We start from the raw sequence: 22,973 nt of genomic DNA on the forward strand, positions 1-22,973 counted from the left end.
AAAAAAAAAAAGCAAGCAAATAATAAAATACTAGATTTAAATCCAACCATATTGATAATTACATTAAATGTTAAGGGACTAGACTAGACACTCTATTTAGAAGGCAGAGATTTCCGGACTGGATAGAAAAGCAAGCCCCAACTACATACTCAACTCAAAAGACATCCTTCATATATAAACACCAAATAGGTTGAAAGTAAATCAATTAAAAAACATATACGGTGTAAACAGTAAGCAAAAGGAGGATATAGTAGCTACTTCAAATGTGTGATAAAATAAGATTTCAAGATAAAGATATAACCTGAGGAAAATAAGAGATCCTTTATAATGATAAAAAGGTCACTGCATCAAACAATAATCATACATGTATAGGCACCTGACAGAGCTTCATAATATATGAAGCAAAACCTGACTGAATTAAGGGGGATATAAACAATTCCACAATAATAGGAGATTTTAACACCCTACTCTTGGAAGAGCTAAAAAACAAACACAGTGAAGACATAGATGACCTGAATAATGCTATCAACCACTTTGACCTAACTGGCATTTATTGACCATGACACCCAATAGCTAAAGACATTCTTCCTAATCGTATGCAATATGTTCACCAACTCAGACCATAAAATGAGTCTCAATAAATTTATAAGGATTGAAAACATACAAGTATGTTCTCTAATAACAACAGATATTAATTAGAAATCAATATTATAAGATACCTAAAGAAAAAAAAAAAAGTAATGGGAAACAAAAAGTGCATTTTAAATAATCCATGGTTCAACAGAGAAATCACAAGGGAAACTAGAAAATATCTCAAACTGAATAACAATGAAGATACAACATATCAAAATGTGTGGAAAGCAGCGTTTAGAGGAAATGCATAGCTTTTAACACATTAGGAAAAAAAGGTCTAAATCAATGGCCTAAGGTTAGATCTTAAGATGTTAGAACAACAATGTACTAACCCAAAATAAGAGGAAGGAAATAATAAAGGGCAAAAATCAGTGAAACAGAAAACAAACAGAAGAGAAAATTAACAAAGCCAAAAGTTGGTCTGCAGAAAAGATAGCAAAATTGATAAAGAATAAGAGGATTGTCAAACCCAGAAAAAAGGGGATCCCGTGACAGGTCCTAGACAGAAATGTTACAAATCAACCCCTGCCTTCAAGGAACTCTGGGTCTGGTGGTGCAGACTCATAGGTCCATGGAGTAGAGGAAAACCAGAGAATGTATAAGGTGGGGACAGAGATGCAGCCTAGAACACTAAGGGAGGCTATAAACCATCCTCACATAGTCGCAAAAATTCTCTATTCAATACAAAAAGTTGCTTTTGCTTTTGAAATCCTAGATGACACCAATTTAACCCAGTCTGTTGGGCCTAATGTTGTGCAAAATGCATGGTTTACTAGATGCCGAGGCAGGGGGTGGGGGTAATATTTGCCTCACACTAAGTGTGGCCAGGCTGTGGGTCGGGGCTTCCTCCTGCTGTGACCGGGACCCACTGAGGCAGACTGACTCCAATGTCGCTGTCAGTGCTGGGCACTAGGAAAACAGCAGGGGTGGTCATGTGGAGGCAAGGGTGGTGTGTGGAAGTCTGTGGTGCTTTGTTTTGTTTTGTCTTTGTTGGGAGACAGAACTGCAGTTGGGGCAGGGATAGGGCAGAGAACCCAGCAGATGGGCCTGAGCTGAAGGGGCACAGAAAAGGTCAGAGGAATGATAGCTGTTCACAGCTGCCTCCTTACTTGGGCTCCCCAGGGACCACTGGATGTGACACCCTGTTTCACAGGACAATCCTCGCAGGGACCTGCAGGTACAGCCACCCAGCCATCAGTAATGAGACCTGGCTGGTGACCTAGCTGCTAGAGAACCACACTGCCCACAATCGTCAGGCTTAGACAGCATAGTTCAAATGATGGAGTCCTGACTCAAACCATAGGGGAAGATAAGAACAGGCTTCCTTCACACAGGCACAATGCACACACAGGTAGCACCTCCGCCTTCCCACATCACTCACCTTTGAAGGTAAGGACGGGTTTTTCGTGAATGGGTCTGAGGTAAACGGGTCATTCTTTGTCTGTTTCTTAAAGAAGTCATCAGGGGCAGAGCCACGGAATGGGTCACTTTCTTTGAAAGGATCTCCTCCAAATGGATCTAGAAAGTGTTTTGGAAAGTGAGGAAAAGACTGAACCATGAATAAACAACATTATGCTTAGAACACATAACTGACTGATGCCATTTAGGTAAAGTTCTAGGAAAGGTAAAAACCACAGTAAGGGAGAGCAGGTCAGCAGTTGCTAGAGACCTGGGGAGTTGGAAATGGGAGGCACAAGGGAACCTTTCAGGATGATGGGAATGTTCATTATCCCACAGGACTGTACTCATTTGTCAAAACTCTTCTCGCCCTGGCCAGTGTGGCTCGGTTGGAGCATCATCCTAAACACCAAAAAGTGGCAGTTCAATTCCCAGTCAGGGCATATACCCAGGGTGCAGGAGGCAACCGATGGATGTTTCTTCCCCCAACTTCCTCTCTCTAAATATCAATTAAAAAAACCAAACTCATGCCCTGGCCGGTTTGGCTCAGTGGTCAGAGCACTGGCCTGCAGACTGAAGGGTCCCAGGTTCGATTCTGGCCAAGGGGACATACATTGGTTGTAGGCTTAATACCCAGCCCTGGTCAGGCAACCAATCAACGTGTCTCTCTCACATTGATGTCCCCCCACCTCTCTTCCCTTTCCACTCTCTCTTGAAAAGCAATAGAAAAAAATATCCTCTGGTGAGGATTTAAAAAAAAAACACAAAAAAACAAACTCATCTCATTATATAATTAAAACTGGTGAATTTCGTCGTGTGTAAATTATATCACTCAATAAAACCAATTTTAAAAATAACAAAAATAAACAATGTGGACAAATTCATAGAAACAGAGAAGCAGATTAGTGGTTGTCAGGGCCTGGGGAAGAGCAAATGGGGAGGTGACTGCTAATGAGAATGGAGTCTCCTTTTGGTGTGACGGGAATTTTCTGAAACTAGATAGAGGTAGTAGTGGCAGAACATTGGCAGTGTACTAAATGCTAGTGACTTGTTCACTTTAAAATTGTTAATTATGTGTTATGTGAATTTTACATCACTAAAAAAATTAATAAAGAAAAAACATAAATAGGCAAAGTGATCCTAACACCACAACCACAGTGTGTTCACTCCCCTCAAATGTGGGGTGCAGGCATGGTGACTGGAGAAGGGGGAAGCCACCATCACCAGGAGGGAACAAGACACTAGGCTTTTGTGCAATGCAGGTGACTGACCTTCCCCATGTACATGCTGCCACTCTTGGAATGTATAGATGGAAGTCCTGCCATGTGCGTGTACTACACAGGACCCCATGAAGCTGCCATAGGTGACACAAACAGGTACAAGTGACTAAGTTGTTGTATGCAACAACCACCTAGCTACCAAGAGCTCCGTTTCTAGTTCTGTTGGGAGACTGGCAACAAGGGCACCAGACTGTGAAAGGGAAGGACAATGTCACTGCCACTTTCCTTCAGAAATAAACTTCCCTGCTGCCATGTGGTGGGGGACCTGGTGGAGACTGGAAGGTGTTTTACACTGCCCTCAAATTGCACTAGGAACGGGGCTATTCTGAGGATGAGTCCATGAAACCTGTCTTAACAAAGGCTTTTACCTGTGGAAGCTGTCTGCTGTTCTGCAAAGGGGTCATTCTGGAACGGGTCACCTAGATTAGAGGAGAGAGAAATGTTTAGCTCTACAGTAGAAATGACCCTGGCATATCAAAGTGGGAGAGCAGGGAAGGCCACTGGCTGAGGCAGTTTTTTATGGCTAAGACATTTAAGATGAAATGAAAGGTATTTTGGCTGCTCAACATGAGCCAGAGTCAGAGAAAACATACAAGCCAGGACTCACTCTTCTCTTCCTACACCATGTGCCACTCCAATCTCACATCTCCCCCTCATATCCCTCAGCTATAAGAACAGGGGACCCAGGACTGTCCATTCTCAACCACGTGGCCTGCCCTGGAGCCATGATGAGCTGCCTGGTTCCTAAGCCCCAGGGACCTAAGGGGCTTCACTCCAAATCTGCAACTTTAAAGGCTCCAGTTACCATTCCCTGCCTTGGCATTTTTCTCAGAAATGTATAGATAGCCTTCCTGGAAATACTGTTTTGCTCTGAAAAAGACGGAGAAACTTAGGAAATCTTGTTTCTAGAAATTCTTAGTTATTTTTGACTTGCCTGGCTCTAGGTAAACCCACCAGTTAAGACCTCAGACTTATGTGGGGATCTGTCATTCACTAGGTAGTTTCATAATCATTACTGTATCTGATTATCTTACTAATCCTTTGAGTGGACGAAAAAATGTGCCACCCTACTGGTGGATGGAAACTGAAGTGCGAAGAGTCTAAGATCTGAGCAAGCCATGGGCTCGTGCCACCACACCACACCCCAAGGCCTCAGCTCTTCAGTTAACTGGGTGAAGTGAAAACCCAAAAGGGCCATGAGGTTCAGAGAATTCCTTTCTTCCTGCACTTCAGAGGGTAGTATCTCCCAACTACTCTAGGTCACTGAACAACCCTAAATGGCACAAACTAAACAGTCTTTCAGTGAGAGAGTGGGAGCCAGTGAAATACCTTTGAAGGGATCAGCTCCTTTAAACGGGTCAGATTTGAAGGGATCTTCTGCCTGGAAAGGATCCGGATGTAATTCCTGGGCATTGTTGCTAAATAACAAGGCTTTATTTTTGAAAGGATCATCCTAAAATTTGTGAAGAGACAGGACAGGGATTTTATTATTTCAGATTTAAAGCAAAGTACAGAATTCTATACCTAACTCATAATTTTTAAGTGCTATGACCCTAAAGAGAATAATTTATTTTTAATCACTGAAGATGGACCTTAGTTAATAATATTGTGTCAACAGTGATTCATTAGTTGTGACAAATGTGCCATATAAGATGTTAATAATAGGGGAAGTGGGTGTGGGGTATATGGAAACTCTCTGTACCACCTTGGCAATTACTCTGTAAGTCTAACACTCTTCTAAAATAAGTTTATTTAAAAATCACTGAGTGGAAGCAACCCAAGCATCCACTGATGGATGAATAAACAAAATGTGGTATATACATGCAATGGAGTATTATTCAGCTTCAAAAAGGAAAGAAATTCTGACACATGCTACAACATGAATGAACCTTGAGCATATTGTGTTGAGTTAAATATGTCAGTCAAAAAAGGACATATATTACATGATTCCACTTATATAAGGTTCCTATAGTAGTCAGATTCATGGAGACAGAAAGTAGAATGGTGGGTGCCAAGGGCTGGAGGAGGGGGAGTGGGGAGTGAGTGTTTAATGGGGACAGAGTTTCAGTTTGGGAAGATGAAAAAGTTCTAGAGATGGATGGTAGTGATGGCTACACTTAATGACACTGAACTGCACACTTAAAAATGGTTAAGATGGTAAATTTTGTTATGTGTATTTTACCACAATCAGAATTTTTTTTAAAAATCATTGAGACAGAAAAAAAATCACATTTTTTGAAATCTCAAAAATTAAATATAACAAGCCACCCAACTGCAGCATGGGACTCTTCAAAGGTGTGACCTCCCTCAGTCATCTTTATCTCAGAGAGTGTGTGGGCATTTAAAAACATGCTGTTTCCACACCAAGAAACATATATGCTGGCTATTTACATCCTGGGAGGAAGTGAGTACTTATGCAGTTAGAACTACTAGAGCATACACACTACTTTGCATTTTTTTTTAAAGTGCTTATTTCTAGAAACAAACAAGCATATTTAAATCAGAAGAAAGATTTGCTTTTGAAGAGTACATTTTTATAGTGGAAATAGCTGGGGGGGGGGTGCAGTATACATAGGAACAATGCATTTGGTTTAAAAACACTGAATGTATTTTGGTTAATAAAGACACATCCTCAGTGAAAACATGAAAGTTTCACTGTGATATTAAAAAGCACACGGTCCTCCCTGTCTCTGGCGAATGTGTTGCCATCTATGGGGCTAGCACATGAATCCATTATTCCAACCGACCAAAACCAAATGAAAGAGCTAGAGCTTCAATCAAAATACAAACAGTGGTTACAGGGAAATGACATCAAAAGTGCCAAAGGAAGATTCCTGACAAGGCTTCCTACCACATGAGCCGGTCCACCTCAGGGGGCCAAACGGGTCTTAAAGGCACCGGGCTAACAGGAGCCATGGGCTTTGGAAAAACGAACCAATAACCCTGGCCTCTAATGAATATGAAGCAATTTTTCTTACCTGGGAAAGATTATCTGGAGCCTCCAGCCAGGGTGGGGAAACCTTCCCAAGGTGGGGAAACCACAGCAGGGTCTTAGGCAAGTAAGTACAGAGGTCTGCAAACACCACGTCTCAAGGCAGAGCGCGGTTCTGTAAGGACATTGTGGTGCTAATGACTGCAAGATGGGTATCCAAGGAGCACCTAATGGGGCTCTCAGATACAGAAGATAGGATGGAGTCCTAATCTAAGGAAACCAGGAGGCCAGGGGGGAAATAAGCTTCTAGAAGTGTACCATGGGGCAAGATACCTGCTCTAGAAGGATCAAGAGGGCTGACAACATAGACGAAGCAGGGAATTAAGAATGACAGCCTGGCCTCAGAATAGAAGTTTCTTTCATTTTTAATTGGCACCCATTTACAAGTTGGCTGGACTTCTTTGTTTTGGTTTGCTTTATTTTTTTTTGGTTTTTTGTGTTTTTTTTTTGGTTTGCTTTTTTAAAATGTTTTCCATCATCACTTGGAAGACTGCCAAATATCAGTGGACAATGGCAAAGAAAAGAATGATTCTGGGGGCTCCAGCCGTGAGCACCCTGAACTGAAAGTAAGGTCTGCACTCTCTCTCAGGGTCAATTATTTCCCTGAGGCAGCCATTGCGCCCTCCCCTTCAAAGGAGAAGCCTCAGAAGACCCTGGCAGGATTCATGTGGTTAGGGTAACCACTGGGGGTTTGGATTCCATTTCACAGATTCAGAGCAAAAAACTAGATTTCCCCTGGTACAGAGACGCCATAACCTCCCCCATCCACGAGAACTGAGCCATCTGCCAACTTGGAAGATGCGAGTGCAGCAGACCAGCATGGGGTGAGTGATACGCGTCCCTTGGCAGAGGTAAAATACCTTCAAACAATAAGTTCAGTGACCAGTCTCAAGTTTTGTACTCCATAGAAAATAGAAATGACAACTGTGAAAGGGCATCAAAGGGGTTTCTATGACATTCCTTTCCTTTAGATGGGGTTGGGCAGGGGGTTGCTAGTGAACCAGCTCTCTGAAAAAGAGTCCTGATGGGGAGCTTCTGCCAATTCCTGTGGCCGATTTCAAGTTATCAAAAGTTGAACAACCAGCTTACAAAATCCCTATTTAATAATCAGCTCTGGAGTGTTGATAACGCTGGCGCCCATGTGTCACTGGGGCTAGAGGTGACAGACAACCCAGTCTTTAAGGATGAGTTCTCCGCAAGGCTTAAGTCCAGGATGACTTATAACCTACTCTCTACTAGACACGTTGGTTGGGTATTGACATCAAGGGCAAGAGGTCAGTATACTCATCATCTGATTAGAGAGAAGACATGATTATGGATTTAAGAATCCTGTGTCTCTTGGACAAAGTAACACAGTATGAGCTTAACACTAAACTTAGTAATTTTAGTAGAAGTGCCGAGGCTTAGAAAGTTCTAGATGCAGCTCTATAGTTACACTAACCTTGGGACTAAACTGCTCACTTTCACCCCCCTTGAAGAGAACTAAGAGTTCTCTCCTTTGGAGCAGTCTTGAAATGTATGGGAGTAAATAAAAAGCCCTCTTCAAAGTGTTTACGAAGAAATGGAAACAAACCCAAAAAATGCTTTAAAAACTGTATTTATACAAGATAAATAGTTTTTCTTTCAGACACCAGTTGCAAGTTTCTATGTAACATATCTGACGTCAACATTCCAAGATGAATTGACTACCATGTAAACGCTGCTCCGCTTAGGAAAACAAAAATAAAGAAGGGTAAAAACATCTGTGGGGGTGGGGGTGGGGGTGGGGGTGGGGGTGGGGGTGGGGGTGGGGGTGGGGGTGGGGGGAGAAATCACTGGCCGCTTGCAAACTGCCACTTCACTGCCAACTTTATCCAAGGAAACCAATTTTATCAAAACCTGCCAAAAAGTTTAAGAGCAAGGTTGTTCCCTGAACTAGGACAGAACCAGAGAAGCTGAAAGCCATGCGAGGGGACCAGTGACAGGGGTGGGGGAAGTAAGAGCAGGGCTGTGAAGCTGAAATGCACACAGACGGAGCCAAACACCAGGCAGGAACTTCTGCCCCACGCAGTTCATGAAGAACAGATGTTCACTGACTACATTCAAGCTGACGATGGGCCCAAGAGTGGAGAAGGAACTGTCACCCATTTACAATTCCACAAGAATGAGGAATCTGAATGGCTGAGGGGAGCAGTGATGGCCAGAGATAAGAGACAGATGAGAACACCACCAGCATATTCTAAGCAGCGTGGGGAAGAAGGCTCAGCTTCCTCATAAATTCTTGGGACTGAGTACTTGGCTACTGAGAAAAGAAACATGTCAAGGAATGAACATAAAGAACCAAGTCTTGAGAGAGAGAAAGGCTGTACTATTACGAGGAGGAAAGGAATCCAGGAAGCAAACAGGGCCTGGAGCAGAAAGAGGGCTTGGAGGGGGAGCCCTGGAAGAGAGATGCAGTGCAGGGTGAGCTGCTAAAGGCTTTGGGAGCAAAGCACACAAAAATCCATCAAGACCAACCACGTCCCACTGGGGCCCTCAAGAGCACAGAGACACTCTCCTTAGCCAGACTAAATTGGAAACAACACACACCAGGGCTAAAGGCTACAAAAGTAGACTGGTGGGAACAGGGAGACGTGACAATCTGCAGAAAAAGTAACACCTCCTGGATGCCAGCAGCCTGAGAGCCCACAGCAACCTAAGAGGTCGATGGCCCCTCAGGCCTTGATCAGGGTGCCCAGGGTCATGAGGTTTGGACTCAAGAGCCGAGATTTCAAACGTAACCAAAATTTCAGAACAGAGGCCAATTCATAGGTGAGACAGAATGTCCCAGGAGGGCTATTTTCTTGATCTTTATCAATACATTTGATTTTCAAGGTACTCCTTGTGGAAACAGACAAACACATTCCCTTAGCCCCTCCATTAGTAGGATGTGGGTTTCACAACTTGGAAGACTGATCCAAGTTTGGCTAAGTTTGGGAAGCCTTCTGTATTTGGGTGGTTGGCCCATGGAGATGGAAGTCTTTAAAAAAGTGGTTTTACAAAGGAGTCAGGCCTATCCAGGCTTTGTCCCGTACAGAGCATGGCCACATACACCAGGCTGCAGGGCTGGTGGGGACTCTCAAAGCAGCCGTGAAAATGAGAAACACCCTGCACTTGGATAGAACAAAGCTGGCAAGTGCTGAACTGAGTAGGAGGGGCATTCTCGGATCCCAATGTGGGACCTAGTCCCAGGACTAGAATACATTTATTCGACCTTTACCATGGTTCCAAAACCGCCCCTCTCTGTGAGGGAGACACCCTCACTCAGGTCAGCTAAGTTGGTCAGGCTGGCGCCGTGGGCCCCATCAAGCGCTTCGTCGTACTGCTCCAGGCTCCTGTGGGCTTCCTGCTGGCTTTCGTGCAGCTGGGCAAGTTTGCTTCTTGCCTGCACAACAAAGACATTGCTTGCATAAAGTGGGGTTTAGCAAAAGTCTCAAGCAAGACATGTTCTTCTCCTACCATATAACCCCGAGCAATTTACATGGGTAACTAAATTACCCATCTAAGGAGTAGGCGACCCCTGTCACCATGTTTACAAGAAGTGAGACTCCTCATAAACCAAAACAAGGCCCTTCTCATGGCCCCAGGAAACCTCTTTGTATCCCCAGCCCCTGAGAGAGGCATGAGTTCAAAGAAACATTTTTCGATTCTGAACAAACTGAAATTAGACAAAACCCAGATTCACAATCTGTTCAAAGTGATATTAGACAGTGATTCTCTCTTATGGGGTTTTTATTATCCACTTGATCCTCCTTGTCCTTGAGAAGGCATGTGAGGGCCAGGAAAGGAAGACAATCTATGAGGTCAGACAGACCCAGGCATGTACTTTAAATGTCTCATACACACAGCGTGACCTCAGGCTGGTGACCTAACCTCTCTGTTTCTTCTCCAAAGTGGACCATTGGAAATCAAAAGTAAAACAAGAGTCTGGCAGGGTGGGCATTAATAAGCAGCAGTTATTGTTATCATCATCATTATTAATAACCTACACTTATACTTGACTCCTATATAGTTTTTACAAATTCTAAAAAGATTTAATATAATCCTACAGATGTTGACAACAAAGCACAATTTGGGTATTAAATCCCCCCCAGTACATGTTTGTGATCAAGTTTTGTCTGTAAACTGGCAAAGAGAACAAAGAGCTCTTTTTAGTTAAGAAAAGAAACAAAAATAGCCATTTCGATGTTGCTGAGGGCACACGTCAACCCCATTCTTTGGGTGGGACACCCAAGGACCAGCAGGGAGTCCTATGGCTGTCACATATAGCGGGGCAGGAAGAGAGCTCTCCTTCTGCTGGTAAGCAACGCTGTAGGACATATGGCCTTTGCACTGGGCAGGATGGGGAGGGGCTGCCCAGGCAGCTTGAAGAACTGGAGGAGGGCCCTGAATTCGACAATGCTCACTACAGGGTGCAGCCACCTCGATGCAATAGTCTTCTAATAGTCTTCAGGGACAGAGAGGCGCTGGGACATGTCTCTGACTCTGACACTCTTGCTTGTGCGAGGACTAGGCTGGCAAGATCATTTCCTAAACCCAAGGCTCTCTCCCAGTAAGCCATTAATTTAATGCCCTTCATTCTGCCCCTGCCCACTCCCTGCAAATGAGGTGTGCTCACGCAGGGAAGGGGAAAGACAGCGAGGCTAAAGTCAACATGATACTGGAACACACACTGGGGGTTCTCAGCACTTAACCTCCAGACCAGTAGGACGCAAGTGAGGTGAGTGAAAGCAAAGGGAATAAGAGGCCTCAGGGTAGACACTTGGCCCCGCCCAGTCAAACATCAACATGAGAGCTCACGGCAGCTGCTCTGCTTGGCAGAAGACCCCAGGCCACAGCAGGCCTTGGCAGGGCCTGTTCCCAAGGAGATACCTGGTTGATTTCATCTTGAGTGGACTTCAGGGACTTGATGATGGTTTCCAGTTGAACCTTTCCAGCCTGAATGCTCTGCTCCAGCTGGGTCTCTTCCTGCTGCAGCCGGTTCAGTTCCGATTTGGCCCGGTTCAGGTCATCCTCCTGGGACTTCAGGTCAGATTCCTGTGACTGGATCTGGGTCTTCAATGAGGAAATCTGAAACAAGATGAAATATGGCTCCAAGGGAGAATTCTTAGTTCACGGTCCTGGAACAAGCTAACACAGGGAGGCTGGACACCTGACTTCCTCACAGGTCCTACTCTAGGCCCAAAATAAAGAAACAAGGCAGACATGCTCACCCCATGTGACTGACAGAAAGTCCCTTTGGGATAAAGAGGAACTCAAGCTCAAGCTGGAACAAGCATAGGCAATCTGTCCCTAGGGGCCAAACATTCCTGTAGAGGCCTGAGGGTTTTAAAATCTGCTGAGGCTACGGCCTTCCTGATTTGTAATAAGCAGTGAAGACAGCAGAGGAAGGAGAGAGCTGTGCTGCACACTCATGCTGTTGGGCATGGGACAGGGTGTGTTGTCTCCATACACAGGTTCATGGGGATCGAAGCTGTTCACACCTATAACTTGGCAGGTGATACTGAGGTCAAGCCTCAAATGGGTGAACACTTTTCCAAATGATATGCCCAACTATTCTATTAAAACAGCAGGATTCTTCACATTGTCTTTCAAGGTCATCGTGAGCTCAGAGAAGCCCTCAGGAAGCTCCCTCCCCATCCTGGGCATGGGTGGGACTCACCATCTGAGTCTCGTCCTGGCACTTCTGCCTAACATCACTCAGCATGTCTCGGAGCTTGGCCTTCTGCTGGTCCATTTCATCCAGGCGGTCCTGGGCATCCTGTTTCTGAGCTTCCAGCTCTTGTAAACTGCTTGTTTCCCGGTCTAAGTCATTCTGTAATTCCTAGGGAAGGATTGTTTGAATTTACTTGAGACTTGCTGATATAAGTGGGCCATGCTGATATAACAGGACACAGCCTGGGGGGGGAGGCCCCTGGATATCTGTGCTTGGGTGGCACCCTGCATGCACACACCCACTGTGAATGAGTGCATCTTGGCTGGGTGACCTGGTTCAATCTCTCCTTAAGTCCCTCAGCAAATATTTACTGATGGCCTAAGAGAGGCCAGGGCCAGGAGAGAGGCTGGTCTCTGGCAAGAAGACCTGTGGCTGGGGGTGGGCAGAGGAAGGGTGTCACCTGAGCACAAATGAACTGGGGATGAAAGGCACAAAGAGACAGCATGGGTGCTGTCAGAGTCACGGGGGGCAGGGGAACCAGACTGATGCTACATGGGTGGAAAAGCCCCAGTGGAAGCACCACTTAGGACGGACCTGAAGAACAAGCAGATGGCAGCAGGAAAAAGAGGCAGGAATGTGACTGTGTTATCTCAGACATGCCCCGTGTTCACCACTCTCAAGTTAATTCAAAGATCCACCAGGCCTCTCTGGGACCACAGGGGACCACAGGGGGCTACAAGGGGGGCGGGGGTGTCCATTCCAGCTGGAGCAAAGGGAAGCAGGATGAGGGCGGCAGAGGCTGCACTCGCTTCTGCAGTGGGAAGCCCCTGCAAGTCGTTCAAGTGTGGGAGTGGGACCTGCTGATTCTCTATTGCTAAAGTCTCTCCAAGTCAGCCATATCTACAGAGATGGCCAGTGTAGGAATCCTTCGCCCTGAAACTACACTCCTAGGAAAAGCATCCTAGAGGTATATGGAGCATGTGAAAACATAAACATCTGTAACAGCAAAATCATCAACAATGCTAACTCAACCAGGAAGGACTGGCTGATAACTTACAGTAGAGATCACTCGAGGGACCAGGGATGCTGCACCTCAAGTTCCAAGTTACAATGTGAAATGAACAAGGTGTGCGACAAAGCACATGTATGTTGCACCCTGGCATTCATGCAAACAGGAAGGAGAGAATATGCATAGATGTCTCTGCTTAAACATGCACAAGGGAAGGCCTTCTGGGAGCAAATCCACTGTGCCTCTTGGGGCCAAAGGGAGGACAGAAGGCTTCTCACCTTTGATTTTCAACCAGACAAATGTCTTATGGAATGTCTTATCTATCTGAAATAGGATGGCCTGAGGAGCCAACAGAGGGAACCAGGATGGTGGGCAGAGGGTTCAGGCTGGGCCCAGGGAGAGGTAACGGTGGCCTAGGCAAGGTGGTAGCTGTGGAATCAAGGGAAGGGGTGAATCTGAGGGTCCTTGAGGGGTAAGGAAGGACAGGTGGTAAGGCCAATCCCCAAGGCAGGCCAGAGCTGTGGGTGGCTGGTGCCTTTTCAGGACAAAACCTGAAGAAGGTGGAGGGTCTCCCTCTCCTTGCTTTGAGGACAGCAACATCATAGCTCTCTCTTCTTTCAACAGGAAAAATGCATCTCTGAGTTATTTTGGGGAGCTGGGTTCTCTGCTCCCAGTCTCCCTGCTCCTGACCTTTAATTCAAAGAGCACATCTCAAGTCTGACAAATTTTGGAGGTAACACAGAATGTCTGAAAGGGGGTTGGTGGTAGAGTCCAGGGTGTGGGTTTACCACATCTGAGGAAGGACAGGTGATGGGGGAGGGGTGGATGAAGTGTGGCAACCTGGGACAGCAGGTGGCCAATAGCCTGGGCCTGTCAAGGAGTCTGCGCCTCTGTAATGCATAAGGAGCCATTGAAGAGCACCGCAGGGACGAAAATCCACCAGCTCCAGTTTAGGAAGGGCACTGGGTCAGAGTAGGGGAGGTCTCTGAGCAAACAAGAGACAAAAATAACCCAGACAACCCACAGACTCAATGCAATCCCTGCCAGAACCCCAGCCAGTTTCTGTGTAGAAACTGCAAGCAGATTCCAAAATTCATAAGGAAATTCAAAGGATCCAGACTAACCATCACAATCTTGAAAAAGAAGAACAAAGTTGACAGACTCATACTTTTCTAGTTCAAAACTTACCACAAAGCTACAGTCATCAAGACAGTGTGTACTGACATAAGGAGTGATATATAGATCAATGGGATAGAACTGAGAGTCCAGAAATAAACTCACATATCTATGGCTAATTGAATTTCTGACAAGAGTGCCAAAACCATTCAGTGGGGGAAAGAATAGTTTCTTCAACTACGGGTGCTGGGACAACTGAATCTCCACATACAAAAGAGTGAAGCTGGACCCTTACCTCATAGCATATATAAAAATTAACTCAAAATAAACCAAATACCTAAATCTAAGAGCTAAAATTATAAAATTCTTAGAAGAAAACATGGCGTAAATCTTAGTAACCTTGGCAGTGGGTTCTTAGATATAACACCAAAAGCAGGAGAGGAAAAAGAAAGGAATCAATAAAGTGGGCTTCACCAAAATTTAAAACTTTTGCGCTTCAAAGGACACCATCAAGAAAGTGAAAATACAACCCACAGATAGAAAATAATATTTGCAAATCATGTATCTGATAAAAGACATATTTCAAAAACAAAGAACTCTTATAGCTTAGTAATAAAAAGACAAATACCCAGTTAAAAAATGGGCAAAGATCTGAACTGAATTTTCTTGAAAGAAGATATACAATGGCAAATAAGCACATGAAAAGATGCTTAACGTCGTTGGGGAAAGTATTCAGAGCAATGAGGTACCACTCCACGCCCAAAAGAAAGGCTACTATAAAAAATGGGAAATAATAAGTGTTGGCGAGGATGCAGAGAAACTGGAACTCGTATACATTACTGGTGGGAATGTAAAATGATACATCCACTTTGGAAAACAGTCTGGAGGTCCTTCAAAACATTAAGCAAAGAGTTATCACGTGACCTAGTAATTTCACTCTTGGGTATACACCCAAGAGAAGTGAAATCATAAATCCACACAAAAACTTGCAAATCGATGCTCATAGCAGCACTATTCACAATAGCCCAAAAGTGGAAAAACCCAAATATCCACCAACTGATGAATGAATGAATGAAATGTGGTCCAGCCACACAACAGAATATTACTCAGTCAAAAATAAATGAAGCACTAACACACAGTACAACATGAATGAATCTTGAAAACATCATACTGAGCAAAAGAGGCCAGGCCCTGGCTGGTGTTGCTCAGTGGTTAGAGCGTCTGCCTGCACACCAAAGGGTCACAGGTTTGATTCCCGGTCAAGGGCATGTACATGGGTTCCAGGTTCGATTCCCAGTCCTGGTTGGATGGTATTGCGTGCAGTAGGCAACCAACTGATGTGTCTCTCTCACATCGATGTTTCCCTCTCTCCCCTCTTCCCTCCCTCTCTTCCACCCTCTCTAAAAAAAAATATCTTCAGGTGAGGATTAACAACAACAAAAAAGGCCAGACATAAAAGGCCACACAATGTATGATCCCATTTATATAAAATGTCGAGAACAGGCAAATTCGGAGAGACAGAAAGCAGATCAGTGGTTCTCATGGGCTGGGTGAGGGGGAGTGGGAAGTGACTGCTAATGGAAACAAAGTTTCTTTTTCTTTTTAGTGTTGAAAATGTTCTATAATTGATTGTGGTGATGGTTGTATAACTGTGTGCATACACTAACAATCACTGAATTATACACTTTAAATGGGTAATTATATGATATGTGAATTATCTCTCAGTAAAGCTGTTGTTACAAAAACAAAACGAAAAGACACTGAAGGCCATCACCAGTACAGTATTAGGCAGCGGAGGAGAGAGAGACGGGAGATGCCCAGGGCAGAACTGGGGAGAGGGGTGATGTGAACAGGACTGTGGGGGTTGAGGCTAAGCTGCTGCTGCTTAAAACCAAACCTAAACTGACCTGAGTGGAACAATGGGCTCCCACTCCACACTTGGGCCTGACCCACAGCTGTGCCAGCAGGTGTGGCACATGATCTCTTGGTCTGACCTTTTTGGGAAAAGGCAGCAGGAGCCAAAGGCAAATCTGTTTTCCTTTGGACATTAAGAAAAATATGTTGTGCCCGGCCAGGCGTGGCTCAGCGGTTGCGTAGCAACCTAGGATCCAAGGCGATCAGGGTTCGATTCCTGGTCAGGGCACATGCCCAGGGTTGCAGGCTCAATCCCCAGTCGGGGGCGTGCAGGAGGCAGCCGATCAATGACTCCGTCATCATTGATGTTTCTATCTATCTCTCTCTCCCTCTCCTTTCCTCTCTCTGAAATCAATGAAGATATATTAAAAAAAAAAAGTTCTGTCCCTGACCAAGGAGCTGCCATCAAACACTACAGTAGAGCCCCATTCTAGCCAGCTTACAAATGACGTCCTAAAGAATAGGGGCTAGCCTAGCTAGGATTAGGCTTCCTCCCAGCTGTGGGGGTCTATCGAAGGGCACATGAACCCCAGTGTCGAAGAGATGGCAGAGGTACAGTCCATCAGTCAGGACTCTGGGTGGTTTTACCATGCCTACCACAGACCAGAGGGGATAGTACCTCCAGACTTCAGATCAAGTCTCTGCAAAGACCCAATTGCTTTCTCAGAATCACCTGGGAGCAGGTGCCAGAGACCCAGTGACTGATTTCGTTGGTAGTTAACAACACTCCGATCCTCAGTGATCAGAATGCAAACTACAACTGGCTTGGGCAACATGGTAAAAACGAGAACCACTCAGGCATCTATGTGGCTGGGCTGGGCTGACACATGAGGGAAGGAGAGGCCAGCTCTGCCACACCAAGAAACGAAAGGATAGAAGGTGAAGCAATGTGCATGACGGGGGTGCTCTGTGTCTGAGGGGTCAGTTTGAGAATATGGGTGAAAATCAGAAGGCGTGGTGAGAATGATTGGATGAAGGTACAAACATGCAGAAAATTAGTCACTTCACCTGTGAGGTGCTCTTATAAAAGCACTGAACATCAGAGGCAGGCCAGTCCCCGCCTTCTGATACAAAACATTCCAGGAGACCATCTAAAGCTCAATTCTCTCTGCCAATGTGCAGAGTGAGAAACTAGCGAAGATGGGTCTGGACACAGTACAGTGTGAACCAATGAGAATCCTGAAGCTGGGTGGGCACACCCACCTCACTCTGTCTGAAGACTGAAGCAATGACAGAGGTCATTTTTCACAGGGCCAATGGGCAGGCAGGCATCAAGTGCCATCTTCCCCATGTCTCATAAAGTCCCCCAATCCCTTGCGGGAAAATGCAGGGAATGGGTAGGAGGATTGCCGAGCACCCCGTGAGCCTGACTCGGCTTCCCCTAGCCCAGTTCGGATCCCAGCCCCAGGAGGTGGCCCAGAACAAACCAGCCACTCATATAGCACACACTGGGACTAGATGCTGCTCTCAGCTCTATGTAGAGCAGCCCATGCACTGATCCTCACTGCCACCCCAGCTAGAGATGAAGGCTGGGAAGCTAAGCCACCCATCCATGGTCACCCAGGTGGGATGTGGTGGGCTGGCGTCCTGACACTCAACTGTGTTCCTCTTTCTGCCAGCTCTGAGTTCAGAGCACTCAAGGTCCCCTAAGCAAAGCCAGTCCCAGCTCAGTGTCATTCTCAGGGCCCCATGGCCAACTCAAGTCCTCTCCAAGTGGCAGTGTCTTCTTTATCCATTCACACCTGGGACACTGCAGGAACTTATGTCTCTTCAAGGGTATATATAGCTCCTAGGTACTAACCATTTTGCTCTTGGTGCAACCTCCCCTCTACTCATTGAATAGCTGGGTTGGCCAGCTATAAGTGAGTGCTGAGCACATGCCAGACCCCATGCTCCAGCCCAGGAAAGCAGAACACTCATTACCAATGTCACGCAAGGCCCAGAGATGTTAAGTAACTTGCCCCAAATCACACAGCTACTAAGGAGAGCTGAGTTTGAGCCCAGGCAGTTAGACAACCTCAGTCTCTGCCATTGCCATCACCACCACCCATTAGGAAACACTCCAAGCAGGAATGTCCTGAGAATAGGTTAGAGGCCATTGTCTGAACCTCACAAACTCAGGCTGAGTGAAAGAAGTCAGACACAAAAGGCCACATGTTGTATGATCCCATTTATATGAAATGTCCAGAATAGACAAACTCATAGAGACAAAAAGGAGATTAGTGCTTTGGCTGGGGGGTGGGGGGGTGGGGGGGGTGGTGATGGGGAGTGACTACTAATGGTTATGAAGTAACTTTTTGGGGTGATGAAAATGTTCTAGGATTAGAGATGATGGTTAGGCAACATAATATGCTAAAAACCACTGAATTGTACACTCCAAAATAGTGAATTTTACATTACGTGAATTATATATCTCAATAAATTTTTTAAAAGCCCATCTATGATTATAGAGAACTTAAGAAAATTCACTTGAAAGCCCCCACGGAGCTCCAGTTTCCAGTAAATGCAGGGCCACTTTTCCCTTGCCCCCACCCTGCCACCACTGATGGAAACTCCCTGCGCTGCATCTGACACAGAAGGAGCACCGTGCTTACCTGCACCTCGTTCGTTTTCTGTCTGATGGCCTCTTCCTTTTCTCTAATGTCTTGTTCCAGTGAATATTTCTCCCTGAGCATTTAAAGATATTTCATGAAAGCACAGAGTGAATAAGTTAACCGTCACCGCAGTGCAGACTCTCCACCTGACTCCTCAAGACCCATTTATATCCATCCCTATGGAAACTGACCCCTCTTAGTGGGGGTGGAAGTCTAGGAACAACCCCAGGGACCATTTGTCCTAGGTGATCCCCTCTCCTGAAAACATGGGTAAAACCTGTGGATAAGATGAGGCACCACTCCCACTGTGGACAGAAGAACCCTTTAAAGCAAAGGATTTTCAAAGAAAGAGAGTGATGCCCCTGGTAAAGACTGATGTTTCAGGAGGGAAGGAGCAGGACAAGGGAGCCCCCCTGACCTCGGCCCTATGAGACCCTGATCAGGGAGCCCAGTCAAGCCCTATGGGAGTTCTGGTCTACAGAGCTGTGCACTAATGTGGGATATTTTAAGCTGTTACATTTGTGGCAATCAGTTACGCAACAAGAAAAAAGTAATCCTCTCCAAATCCTATACTCACTCGCTCACTGATTAGTGAGCGTCTACCCTTGGAAGTACCGAGTACTGAGGACCTGGTGACATACCACAAGAAGCTCCTACCCTCATAGAGCTCACATCCAGTGGGGAAGAAAGGTGCCAAATCAATGCACAAATAAATACAACCTAAGGCGTACAAAGGAAATCCAACAGGATAAGGAAAGGAAAGGGCTCTCCAGGGAGGTGGCCTGTGAATGGGAGACATGGTGGAAGAACGTTCTGGACAACATGAATGGGAAGGCAAAGCTTGGTTGGGGAAACCATGGGAAGAAGTTTGAAGATGCAAGTGGGGTGTGGGGGTCCAGACGGCTGGCAGCAAAAAGTGGTAGTGAGGTTCTTGGGTCCCTGGGGCTGCTCCCAGCTAACCCCTTGCAGGAGGCTATGGTTGGCCACTATGCACACCAGGTGTTCAATGGGGCCCTGCCTGTCTCCTCAACTGCACACAGCTCCTCTCCCCCGCCCAGTGGCAAAAACCAGCCTCACTGTACTCATTGTGAACTGAACGTTTGTGCCTGCCCCCCAAATTCATATGCTGAAACCCTAACCCCCAAAGTGATGGTATTTGGAGGTGGGGCCTTTGTGAGATGATTAGGTCATGAGAGTGGATGGAGCCCTCATGAACAGGATTAGGGCCCTTACAAAAAAGACCCCAGAGAGCTCTCTCATCCCATCTGCCATGTGAGGGCACAGTGAAAAGACAGCCACCTATGAACCAGGAGGCAACCTCACCAGATACCAGATGTACTGCCGGTACCTTAATCTTGGACTTCCAGTCTTCAGAACCTCAAGAAGTAAATGTCTGTTGTTTAAGCCCCCCATTCTATAGCAGTTTATTACAGAAGCCCCAAATGCACTGAGACACTCCTATTGTGCCCAAAGGGGCTGCCTCAGTGGCACGAACATCGCTGGCAATACACCCTGCCTCCTTCACCAGAACCCGGCACTTGCACAAAAAGGTCTTCTTTAGGACATTCTGCCAGAAATGAAACAACTGAAACCATCTGAATATTCGTTTCCACAAGCCTAAGAACTACCAAACAATGTCCTTTTCAGACCCAACCCATTATGATTGGATCACCTTGCAAAGGGAGAGGCAGTGGGTGTTGCCACACCCCCACTAGCAACAGCTTGCTGAATCCCTCTCAAAGCTGCCAGCTGGGGGCCACTCCAGGCGCAGCCTCCTGTAGACAGATACTCTGCACACACCAGCCTCTCACCTTCAGAGAAGAAGCACTCCCAGCTATCAGAGGCTGCACAGCTGCAGAGGCTCCCCTGGCCTGACTCGGATACTGGTGCCCCTCCTAAGACCCCAACCCTTGCATTAAAAGGCCCCTACCCTCTTCCACCTACAGTCCTGATTAATAGCCTACAGGGGCTCTAGGACACTGGTCTCTGTCTCCACAGACCCTCTCAGCCTTGCCAGGCTACCCATGTTGATCTCTGGTTTGGAAAACGCAGCTCCTGGAGCTGAAAGAATGGGAGTCGTCCTCTGGACTGAGCATAAAGGGGGAGTCTGGCTTCTGTAGGCAGCCCAGGCTGAGGCTTTGTGACCCACCTAACCTGTCCTACCTGACATCTAACTTGCCTTTGCTTCTCAGGGCTCTGCTGCACTGAGGGCGTCCAACTGTGAGTGGGATCCAGGATGGGGCAAAAGTAGGCTTATAGTTGTTCATATGGAAAATAATACAATAATTAATAAATGATAATACTGTTTGGCATACTCACAACTGTAAGCCTACTTTTGCCCCACCCTGTAAGCACTCTCTTTCCCGCGGAGGGCAAAGTGCTTCTGGCCCTTCTGCTCACTGCCCAAGAGGATGCCATTCTGAAGAGTGTCACAGGGACATACAGGAAATGGGCATATTTCTTTATGCTGGACTCTGAGAGTGCAACACCCTGTCCAAAGTCCTCATTCACATGTGGGGAAACTGAGGAAGTAAGCATCAAGAATGGAGCTGGAGACCTGGATGTGAGGCCCCTCTAACAGTTCAGCTGTCAGTCCTAAGCCATTAACTTGCCACCTGAGACATAGTCCCTTTGTGTGTCAAAGACAACAACAAGGCCTTTGGGGAAGGCAGAGGGAGGTGCTGGTGCTGCCTGGTGACCACCTGCCTGAGACCCCATAGCTCACACTGGCTCCAACTGAAGACTCATATACTCGAGCTCATTAAGTCACTTCAAAAACTCAGAAGAATTTGTGTTCCTTTGTTTCTGCTGAATAAACTAGTGATGGTCAACTTTCCAGGAGTTTTTGAAACCTCTCTCAAACACTTCTGATAACGACCTGGCATAGGGTTTGTGTGAGATTCGGAATCTGAGGGGAAGAAGCCATTCTCACATACCTTTGTAGCTGAGCGATCTCTTGACTGATATCATCGAGTTCCTTCACACCCGTGAATTCCCCTGATCCAAGAGAACTTGAGTTGTCCTGGAACCAAATTCAAACATGGATTACATATTACCACACTCACCTCACCACACAGTAGGGACTAGTAGGTCTTAGAACGAGGAATAAAATCATCTGTATCCCCCACCCCAGCCGGGGAACTATCTGGGCATCCAGACACACCAAAGGCCCCTGGGGAAGACTCACACAGGCTGCCAGCGCCACCTGGTGGCGGGCTGTGGAAGAGATTCAAATACAACAGGGGTGTGCCAGTGGCTACTCACCGGGATAGGGGTGCCTCTCTCTGAGGGTGGGACCATGTCCGGCGAGAGGACCTGAGGGGGGTCGATGCCTTTACTGACCTTCTGCTGAATGAAATACATAGCTAATGCGAATTGGTCTTTGCTTAACTTCCCCGTTTGCCTCGTATCGGCCAGGGCCCTGGGAGAAACGTGGGGACGCTAATTACACATCACAGACTTCAGATTCAGGATTCACCCAGAGCAATGAGTACCAGTCATGGGACTCATGCTTTTAAAAAAAGGATGATGATGATGATAAGAACAACAGGCCATAGCACAACACGTATTCTTCTAAACATCCCACTCCGGGGATCAGGCCTGGCCTCCCACCCGAGCTTCCTGCCCAAAGGCTGGTCAATGAGGGGCTGTGGGAGCAGGAGGGGGCTTGCTCCCTCCTGGATGTTTATCATATGTTGGTGGTAGACACAACAGTCCAGGACAGAGTAGTCATTCCCATGGAAATGGAAGCTGGGCCAAGTGAGCACTCAGATCTTTATCAGATTCCTGCAGCCTGGGTCATCTTAATGGCCTGGGCCACTGGTTTTCAATGGAGACAATGGAAGCAACATTAGGGTTGTCATCATGAGGGGATGGGACCTAGAAAGCCAGGCAAGGTCGTGCTGCACAGGGCAGTCCCTCCCTGCTGAGGTGTCACTGCCTGTGTGGCCTTCTGCTGTCCTGCCAGACAGGCAAGGCAGCACATAGCTCCATGACACCCTCAGGAACCAGGAGCTGGCCACTATGGGAAGGGAAGCCTTGCAACGGTAAGGAAGCAGCCTCCACATCTTCAAGAAACGTCTTCCCTTCACTCAATCACTGCCCACTCAACACGTAGCCTCTTTCCCACTGTGCGAAGTCACTGCAGAAACAAGACCATTTTCTAATGCACAGCAAGGAGAGCTGAGAATGTTGAACAAACTCAGGCCCAAACACTGTCAGTGAACAGGGCCGCAGGGAGCCTGGGAGTGTGAAGACCTGCTGAATGTCGCTAATCAAGGCTGGTTTTAAAAAGTCTTCGTTCTTGTCAGTTTGAGGGCACAAGTTCGCACTGCAACTACTTGGTCTACCTGAGGGGGCCAGT

At 46.4% G+C, this 22,973-nt stretch overlaps 1 protein-coding gene across 12 annotated transcripts in view; it reads right to left on the reverse strand.

The window, feature by feature from the left end:
* EPS15L1 (epidermal growth factor receptor pathway substrate 15 like 1) overlaps window positions 1-22,973 on the reverse strand; it is a 94,359-nt gene that overhangs the window by 27,983 nt on the left and 43,403 nt on the right. For all 12 annotated transcript variants that reach the window (XR_013998798.1, XR_013998799.1, XM_081137276.1 and 9 more), the window contains 9 exons: window positions 21,875-22,031; window positions 21,547-21,632; window positions 18,611-18,683; window positions 11,984-12,145; window positions 11,194-11,391; window positions 9,542-9,706; window positions 4,641-4,764; window positions 3,680-3,730; window positions 2,015-2,151 (listed from right to left, as the gene is read on the reverse strand). Coding sequence is in view for 10 of the 12 variants with exons in the window: in XM_081137276.1 (XP_080993402.1) it covers window positions 2,015-2,151; window positions 3,680-3,730; window positions 4,641-4,764; window positions 9,542-9,706; window positions 11,194-11,391; window positions 11,984-12,145; window positions 18,611-18,683; window positions 21,547-21,632; window positions 21,875-22,031 (1,153 nt within the window). In the remaining 2 variants the exon portion in view is untranslated. The remainder of the gene's footprint in view (window positions 1-2,014; window positions 2,152-3,679; window positions 3,731-4,640; window positions 4,765-9,541; window positions 9,707-11,193; window positions 11,392-11,983; window positions 12,146-18,610; window positions 18,684-21,546; window positions 21,633-21,874; window positions 22,032-22,973) is intronic.

Source organism: Miniopterus schreibersii (genome assembly GCF_964146895.1).
Source record: "Miniopterus schreibersii genome assembly, chromosome: 4".
Taxonomy (NCBI): Eukaryota; Metazoa; Chordata; class Mammalia; order Chiroptera; family Miniopteridae; genus Miniopterus; species Miniopterus schreibersii.